Below are 10,502 nucleotides of genomic sequence, written 5' to 3'. Positions count from 1 at the left end.
AGAAAGGAGATATTTTAAAAAAGCTGTTTTTTGACGCCATTTTTTCAATATTGCGGCAACTTGCCGTTCAAATTTGAGGTGGCAAAGTTGATTTTCATAAATAGCACCTCAAAATCTATAAGATTACCAATTTTCAAAATTCCCGGAGTACTGTACCGGCAAAACGACCAAATGACTGGACTATAAGATGTGCTCTCATACTTTTCTTATAATAATCATACCCATACGTGTTATGCAACAATATGTATATAACATAATATATACATACATATATCCTTTATCACAATCCATCATCTTTCATTTATAAATTAATAAAATTCCATATCTTGCATCACCGGATAATAGTCCACTCCTCCTTCGTTATCGTTGGACTTGAACAGTCAGTTGTCCCCTTTGGCGTTCCTCTTCTGAAGGGCTGCGTACAGGTCCTGCTTGAGGGCCGACTGCTGTTTCTGGTCAGACAAGGGCTGGATACTTCGAAGGCCGTTCACAATGTCCTTCGTTTTGCCGAAATAGATTTCGTTCAGGGTGTTCCTTATCTTGTTCTCCATGTCTTCGACCATGCGACCTATGTTGGCGATGTGCGGGTTGGTCGTCTCGTTGAAGGACGAATCCTGCTCCACCTGAAGGGATAAGGGGTAATAGAATTATTGACTTGTCGAAAGAGAAGTTTATGTCTGCATAAGAAAATAAGATTTATATCTTATATATAAAAATGAATCGCAAAATGTGTTGGTAAGCGCATAACTCAACAACGCCTGGACCAATTTGGCCAATTCTTTTTTTATAAATGTTCGTTGAAGTCCAAGGATGGTTCTTACGGCGAGAAAAAATCGAATAATTGCCGGCAAAACCCTAAAACAGCCCTTTTCTTTTTTTCTCATACAAACGTTTTCTAACTAAAAACATAGAATCAATTTGAGCTTTATTGCTATTATATAAAGTTCATATTAAATTACAAGCACTCACTGTATACTCCTTCTAAACGATTATTCGGATTTTGATAAATCTTTCTGAAGTTTGTTAAGAAAATTTTCTAGGATGTATGTGATTATAAAGTACTGAGGTGTATGTGCAATATTGTAGAAATAAATGGAAAAAAAAATTAAAAAACGACATGTCATTGTTTGCATTGAAAATAAATGAAAACTATCATTTGCCAAAAATTTCAATTCACTTATGAACCTAGACAATATAAGAATATTTATAATAAATTTATGATTATGAATAAGAAAATTAAATGTCCACATTATTATTGCCAAAAAGCTGCTGAGATGTGCCAGAAATTAAAATAATATAAAATACAGTATATGTATGGCAGATTGAATGATACACATATGAACAGTATATGACAAATTGATTCACTTAAAATATGAAATTATGTATTAATCAGGGCCGGTCCTACCTTTAATGCGACGCATGCGAGAAATACGAGCGCACGCCTTAGGGGGCGCCAACACAAGATTCGGATATTAAATTTTCAATACAGTTTTTTTTTTCAATATATAATTTCTTTGCATCTTTTACTAATCTTTCCACAATATTTTTAAAATTCGTAAAAATTTCACTTTATAACAACAAATGGGAAAGTAAAGATGAATACATACAATTCGGCCCTAACGATATCGATTAGGAGAAGTTTAAGATGCAATTTTGGATAAGTTAAATGATATAAAATTAAATTAATAATTCAACATAAAGTAACAGTGTTATGCTATGATTATGGTTATGTTTTACCGTTCAACCGTTCCACATAAAGTAACAGTGTTATGCTATGATTATGGTTATGTTTTACCGTTTAAAAGACTTCAATTTCCAATATAGTGTGGGAATTGAGACTTTTTATTTTATTTAAAGCAGTTCTACATTTAACATCGCTCATATTATAAATGTATATGCATTTTGGTATGAGGAGTAATTTAAAAAACAATAATTATTATTTTTAGGTAGGCGGTAAATATTAGACATGGGTACAGAACAATCAAGTTTTAAATAAATATCATTACTTGTCGTGTCAGTGATCCACCAAGATTCATAGTCCCGCTGCCCTGTTTGTTTGTTTGTAACCACAGCATAACCGTTGAGGTCAGTTTATAATGTGCAGTACGTGATTTTTCTAAAACTTCCACCACATGAATCGAGTCCCAACAACCTTTGATCTTTTTACTTCCATCTCCTGCTTTCTTAATTAATATAACACCTGAAATAAATAAACATAATTGATATATATATTAACTAATATTATATATATATATATATTATATATATATATAAATCTCGTGTCACGATGTTGGTTCGCGATGGACGCCCAAACTACTGAACCGATTTTAAATTTTATTGACTCATCGTGTGCATATATATCCAACTTAGGTTATAGGAAATTTTGAAAAGTAAATTTCAAATATAAATATATAATTTTAATTAATTATATAAATATATAAAAAATTAAATGTCATTTGTCAGTATTTATGAAAATAATTATATAAATAGATTTACGATTTCGATTTAATTAATTAGCTTACTAAATTATTTCGGAAACCAAAACTTCATCAAAACATTACAGATCAGAGATCACAATAAAAAAGCGACATATTGAGTTTGAAATTAATCATAAACAAAAATTTGACATTACACAAAAAAAATTTTTAATGGCTTACTTCAATAAGAAGCAAATAAATTAATTATTCCAAGTTATGTTATAGAAAATATTGCCTAACAAATTATAGATACAAAACATTATTGTAAAATAAATATTATCATATTATTAATATTTTGACATTTATAAATTTAGTGCATATTGCATATATGAAATTGACATTAACTATTTAAATTAAATGCAAAAGTAAAAAACCTGATATTTATATAAAAAATTGTATATTTAGATAATGATACTGCGTTGATTTAGACTAATGAATTAATTTTGAAAGTATGAAATGTCAAATAATTTTGAAAATTATAACAAGTTTTTAACTATTTGTCAGAAAGAATATATTTTATTACAAATTCATATCCATATCACGCACCAAAGTAATAAATAATACTTATTAAATGACATTATTTCTAGACAATATTTAATGAATATTTTAATTATATTTTTTGACATTTGCTAATTCAAAATAAATTAAAAATAATTGAAAACAATGTCATAAATCGGATATTTATGGAAAAATATCAAATAAAGATATTTATGTTTCACTTGATTTCAAATAAGAAAAAAACTAATTGCTATGCCAAAATAGATAGTATATTCATCTAAAATTATAGTCTAAATATTACAATTTTGATAAATAATCATCCATTATTTTACAGTACGAAAATTGATAAAAAAAATTAACAAAAATGCCAAAAATCAAACATTTTATAGATTTGGACTCGGATTTCTCAGAACTTTATCTATGTTAGTTTCAAGGATAGTATGAATATCAATTTATAGTCGAAAATTTATATGATAAGTGATTAAAACATTATAGATCAAAATAAAAATGTGACATATTGAATTTAACATTAATCATAAACAAAATTCTGACAGTTCAAAAAAAAAATGAATTTTTAACGACTTCAATAAGATACAAATAAATTAATTATTCCAAGTTATGTTATAGGCAATATTGGCAATCAAATTATAGATATGAATTATATCATAATATATTAAATTTCAATTTTATAGGAAATATTTTGGCATTTAAAACTTTAGTGCATATTGGATATATGAAATTGACATTCAATATTTTTAAATTAAAAAATCTGATATTTATATAAAGTATTATATATTTAGATAATGGTACTGCGTTGATTCAGACTAAAATCTAATTTATTCATTGATTAAAAAAATATTTCACTATTTGACATAAATAAAATTAAAATAAACAAAGCATTATGATGCGTTCGAATTAATTATCGAAGTGTAAAGAAATTTGTGTAATAAAAATATAACATTATTATTAATATACCATGTATATTATATGAACTTCTGCAAAGCGGCAAAATATTTTTGATGGCAAAACAGCGTTTGCGGGGTCAGCTAGTATATATATATATATATGTTTACCTGCAAAACCGTGATCCAAGTCCCATAAGTATACTGAACTAACACCTCCTTCAAAATACATTTCCCGGTATTGATCAAAAGCATAATTTGCATCAATTTCTATTTTCCTAATTCGTTCTGAAGGCATGGAACCATCTTCGAGGGGTGGGAAGTATGTATTTGACCATGGTGACCTAAAACAATAATAATCATGCATTTATATATATATATATATATATATATATATATATTTAATTATTATTTATATATATTAGGTTGTCAAATATCTCCCTTCCGCCTTTTTGTATTATAAACCAAGAGCAAAAAAGCGGAAGGGAGATATTTGACAACCTAATATATATATATATATATATATATATATATATATATATATATTTTGATAGGTTATTTAAAATCGGGCAGTAACACCAAGTAAAGAAAAAAAAAAACTAAAGTAGTTTTTAAGTACTTTATTTATCCATACGTTTCGGTCTTCATCGAGACCGTCATTCAGTGGAAAACTAAAAGATTTTATATGATGTAGGAGGAAATAATATAAAGTTATAACTTATATATAAGTACTTACAGGATTAATTATACAAAAAATACACTACACTATTATACTGTGATAAACCAGGCTATTAATAATTGGAACATTTAAACTAATTAATTTTTTTGAACAATTTTTTTCCTTACATTCTAGTGTGTACAAGTTGACTAATGTCTAAAAACTGAATGAATTGTGTTTACAATTTTTTGAGAAAGTGTAAAAAGACCAGCAGACATATGTTTTTTGTAAAATAATAAAGTAATAAAAATACACGCTTCATTCAGATATGGTGGCGTTTTTGAAAATAGTCGAGAGTTATTTTATAGTCATTGCAAAGCGAATTGTTGTCAGTTCTTAAATTTATGGCTGTATCCTTGTGTAAAGATATTAAGCATCCTTCACTAAATCGTCTTTTAAATAAATTATTTTCGAAATGTAGGATCGTGGGATTGGAAAAATCAATGTTATGTTTGAGTTGGTTAATATGATCTGTTAATTGTGTTTTATTCTGATTTTTATTTTTAGAATTGTTTTTGTGTTGAGATGTTCTTTTGTGCAGATTCTGACTAGTTTCACCTATGTAGACGCAATTACAGTCTAGACAATTAAGCTTATAAACTAGATTACTTAACATTCTCGGGTTAAATTTTGATTTTAATTTTGTAAAAAGAGTTGAAAAAGTGTTTTCGGAACTAAAAACTACTCTAATGTTATTTTTATTGAAAAGTTTTCTCCACGGGTACTGTAATTCTTTAATGAAAGGTAAACTTATAGTTCCTACATAGTTTTCAAGGTTTGGGTTATCAATTAAATTATTGTGACGGTTTTGGAGATATAAGATTCTATTTTTTGTTATGGATTGGATGAGGTGGTGTGGGTAGGAGTTTTTGGTTAGGATTTGTGAAATGAGAGAGAGATTCTTTCTTAGAAATTTACTGTGTGATAATAATAATGCGTGGTCAATTAAGTTTATGATTGTGCCTATTTTGATAGAGAGGGGGTGATAAGAGTGGTAATTAAGATAACGGCCTGAGTATGTTGGTTTGTGATACCAATCAGTTATTATATTATTGTTATCGCGAAAGAGTTGTACATCTAAGAAACTGATAGATTTATTATTTTCTAATTCATAAGTGAATTGTAGGTGTTGGTTGTGGGCATTAAAAGAATTTACCAGAGTTGTTGTGTCACTGTTTGGGATGCATGTTATGATGTCATCAACATATCGATAGTAAGTAGTGTTACTGCCCGATTTTAAATAACCTATCAAAATATAATATCAACACCAAACTCACATATTTCAAAATATATATATATATATATATATATATATATATATATAAATAAATAATAATTTATTTTTCCTCCTACCTATATGAATCTCCGTCCCTATTATAATCACAGAGTAAATAATCTTTGTCCGCGCTGGAATCTTTAACTATTTTAAGAGGCTGATCGACAGATGATAATAAGTCTTCACAAAGAGCAGGCACCAAATCTATAAGATCGCTCAAATTCTTTTCAATTTGCTGTGGAGGTAGTCTTCTCATCAAATCCAGAGCGCAGTCCATTTGTAATTCAGTCTGAAAGAAAATAACTCCATATCTTAATTGATAATGAGATAGATAATGAAATTATCTTATGTGTATATATATATATATATATATATATATATATATATATATTAATAATAATAATAATTCAAAGTGAAATCTGAAAAATGTAATCTACTTTAATGCAAAATTTATGCAAAAAAAATTCTTCTATAATATAGAGAAAGCATCTCAAGTTACAGCCTTATAAATCACTGATTAATAATATATATAAATTTGATTAATATAAATTTGAATTTAATATATATAAATTAATCATTACTTATCAATTATTTATCCCAATTTCCATTATTTTTTATCCACGTATACGTTTAAAAATAGTACCTCAGGGCGTGACAATCTGTCAAAGTTGAAACTTAAAACTCAATATTTTTTTATCCACATAGATTTTATTAAAACGATCACTCACCATGTTTACAGGTTGTCTATTTATTTAAATAACAACACCTTAAATATATAAATTCCACTCAATTATTGCACAATTTTTAAACAAAATAAATCAAATAAACATCAACAATTCGACTTCTTGTCTCGGTGCAAAAAAGTTACTGCCATAGATGTAAGATGACTTATAAAGCGTAGAGTGCGAAGTTAGGCGAAAGAAAAGAATTATGAGTCTATGGAACCTGTCACACAGGGTAACGGATATATTTGAATTATAATTAACTATTTTAAATATATAAAACAAGTAAAGCTATTAGCAATATTAAATGTTTGATATAATTAGTTTCTTCGCATTTTTCAATTGTCTATAATAATTTATTTGAATACATTTAATACTCCTCGAATATTCCATTACGGTACGGGAAGTTCCAGCAATCTGCCTCAAAGCACGATGCCATACACCACTACTTTTTAATTAATATGTATATTAATGTATTTTGTGCAAAATTTTAATAATAAAACTAAACACCATCTACACGAGGACATATTGTGCTGTGTGACAAACCTTTAATTTTTATCCCATTCCTTTTGACTGTGTTTAAATAATAATATAAATTAAAAATATAATAAATTGTTATTTACATTTACATTTATAGAAAATATAAAAAAACTAGTGGGGCGCATGGCACCGTGCCTTATGGCAAATTGCTGGAACTTCCCATATCGTAATGAAATATTCGAGAAATTTTAAACGTTTTCAAATATATTATTACAACAAATACTGTGAACTTTCATTATTTTTGCTATCTTGTTTATATCTGAGCAAATCAAATGTAAATCATAAATCAATTTATCTCCAGACATTAACAATCGTCATTTCATTTCGAATTCAGTTTTAAAAAAAAAAATAGTTGCCTAATTTACACAAAATTGAAAAAGTCCTCGGTATACTCACAGTCTAAACGCATTTGAAATAATTCTGTGCGATATCTTCACTTATATTATGCTTAGCTTGGTTGCATTTTCACATTTTTCAATAGTTTTGTTTTTTCACAAAATGGAAAAGTGCTCCTCCCAGTACATAAACAGTCTAACGCACTTGAGTAAGCATTGCACCAGAGTGGCGCTTAGAATGTGCTTAGCCTGGGTAATTTTTCGAATTTTTTGAATTTGTAATCCAAAATTACAAAATATTTTTTGAAAAAAAAAATTAGAAACAATTTTTTTTTCAAAAGCGATTATTTTGTTGAAACTAGCAGAAAGTTCTTTGAATCATTTAAATCGACGCTTAGTTCTCTCAAAAACTGCCATTTTTTAACATTTAGCTCTGTATCTCCGAAACGCTGGGCCCTACCATACCATGTCAAAAACTAATACCACTTTCCCCCGTTATTATGAATGCTTTTTGGATCATACAAATCGGATGATCCGTTCTCTCAAAACTCGATTTCTATTTTCTGCACTCTTTGCTCCATATCTCCATAATGGCTGGACCTGCCTTTGCCAAAAACTAATCAGCACATCTCCCTATCAATAGGAATCGAATATTTTTCAAACCATTCAAATCGGTTGATCCGTGCGCCGAAAAACGTGGACGAAAAATTGTAGCATACATACATACACACACACATCCATTTTTCTGAGGTATGCAAAATGTTCAGAAACCTTCAAAACGTCGAGAAATGTAAAAATTTTCAATTTCGATTTTCGGCCCATTACAATAACTTACCCTACGGGAAGTTAATAAATGTTTATCAAATTATAAAATATTATTAAGATAATATAATATCATATTATAGGTTATGATTGTTATTGATGCAAAATATTTGAATAAAAGATAATTCATTTTATAGAAATAAATAATACTTTTATTCTTTAACAATTACGATATAAAAATTATTCTAAAAATAACAATAATAATAATACTTACTCACTGGCAAAGTGAGTTTTTCAAAATTAAATTAATAATATCTTAAAGGTAAGGTTGCCATCCAACGAACAGTCTGCACAAGTTACTCGGGTCTGTAGCTTCGTGAATTAATCTCGCAACCTAGAAAAAATAATTGAAATAGGAATAGTTAATACATTAACATTAAAGTAACTAATAATACATTAACAAAAAAAAAAAAACAAAAATGGTTGTCTAAGGTTTTCATTTGTTTGTACATATTATTATTATTAATTTATCAACTCATTATATATAAGTTTTTGTAATATTTTTGCAGCCCAATCGTCGAATTAAAAAAAGATTCAATAACAAAATCATTTATTCCATTAAACGTTTCGACACTTGATGTGTGTCATCATTCAGTAATCTAAAAAACATATAACACAAATACAAAGGTGATGATAAATATAAATATATAAAAAGGAGGAAATTATACATACCAAACCAGGAAAAACAACAGAAAAAATTAATTATGATATAAAATTGATTGAACACTAAATTTGTGTAAAATAATAAAATACTATTATATTAACAAACGAGAAATTGAAGGAGCACATGTTGCCCTCCTATATTTTATGTTATTAATAGCGGTGCATTATGGGCACTGATCAAGGTTACAAAGCAAGTGTAGTGAAGGAGTGGGAGCGGGTTGTGAGAAACGAAAGGGAAAAATAAACAGAGAAGAAAAAATAACGAATAACAATTTTTGTTAAAAGTGTGGTTCAAGTTTATCATATGTTTTGAAAGCATAGTTTTGAATTGATTTAGGTTTCTAGAATTATATATATATATGTTGATTAACCCTCGTGTTTATATATTGCAAACTTTCATCAATGTAACAACTATATACAATATATATACAAAAGGGTTAATCAACATATATATAATTCTAGAAACACAAACCAATTCAAAACAATGCTTACAGAACATATGATTAACTTGAACCACACTTTTAACATGTCAAATCCTTCCATCCTTTACATAGAAAAAAAATGTGACCTTAGAAAGATAGTTGAGTCTTTACTTATATCCCTTAATACCTCTTGTGTAAACAAACGTAATTCCTCTCATCTCTTTACATGACAGTTACAAAGTCATCATTAATTTCATGAAAAGTAATTCTATACAGTTTAGAATCTTTCATTCGTTATTTTTTCTTCTCTGTTTCTCTTTCCCCTTTCGTTTATCACACCCCGCATCCACTCACTCTACCACACTTGCTTTGTAACCTTGATCAGTATCCACAATGCAATGCTATCAATAACATTAAATATAGGAGGGCAATATGTGCCTCCTTCAATTTCTCGTTGTTAATATAATAGTATTTTATTATTTTACACAAATTTGGTGTTCAATCAATTTTACATCATAATTAATTTTTTCGGTTGTTTTTCCTGGTTTGGTATGTATAATTTCCTCCTTTTTATATATTTATATTTATCATCAACTTTGTATTTATGTAATATGTTTTTTTAGATTACTGAATGATGACACACATCAAGTGTCGAAACGTTCAAATATGTATCAACGTGGACAAAACTATCATCATAGATATAAATATTGTAGAAAGTGTAATTAGAGACATTAGTATTTTTACCTGTCCCTCAATTGAAGACATTCCAATTCCAACACCTTCTTCAGTCCCCAACAATTTCTGTTTTAAACGCATAAGTGCTCGTTGGGCCATCTCATTTACTTCAGCTGCTGAACTTACTAAAAAAAGACAAACAAAATTAAGTTGAATTAAATAGAAATAGAATTAATATATAATATCTACATACGAGGTCTGTTCAAAAAGTACCCGGAATTTTCGTTTTTTCAAAAAAATATTTATTTATTCGTCTACATTAATGTGTCCCCTTCAAAGTAGTCCCCCCCAGATATAATACACTTATGCCAGCGTTTTTTCCAATTTTCGAAGCACCCTTGATATTCACTTTTGATATGTCCTTGAGCACTCTCAGCGATTCGGCCTTTATT

The 10,502-nt window shown here is 28.0% G+C and overlaps 1 protein-coding gene across 1 annotated transcript; it reads right to left on the bottom strand.

The window, feature by feature from the left end:
• Positions 1–155: 155 nt before the first annotated feature.
• On the bottom strand, positions 156–6,724 carry LOC113365880 (F-actin-capping protein subunit beta-like). The gene is made up of 5 exons (XM_026607420.1): positions 6,600–6,724; positions 5,949–6,160; positions 4,049–4,221; positions 2,007–2,200; positions 156–623 (listed from the first exon to the last, which is right to left on the bottom strand). The coding sequence occupies exons 1-5, from the start codon at positions 6,600–6,602 to the stop codon at positions 381–383; spliced, it is 825 nt and encodes a 274-aa protein (XP_026463205.1). The 5' UTR covers positions 6,603–6,724; the 3' UTR covers positions 156–380.
• Between the last annotated feature and the right edge of the window lie 3,778 nt (positions 6,725–10,502).

The sequence above is a fragment of the Ctenocephalides felis genome, unplaced genomic scaffold, assembly GCF_003426905.1.
Source record: "Ctenocephalides felis isolate EL2017-DRISC unplaced genomic scaffold, ASM342690v1 CF-g0.4_SCAFFOLD_01170, whole genome shotgun sequence".
In the NCBI taxonomy this organism is placed as follows: domain Eukaryota; kingdom Metazoa; phylum Arthropoda; class Insecta; order Siphonaptera; family Pulicidae; genus Ctenocephalides; species Ctenocephalides felis.
The sequence above is the reverse complement of the archived record's forward strand: the minus strand, read 5'-3'. Positions and strand labels throughout refer to the sequence as shown.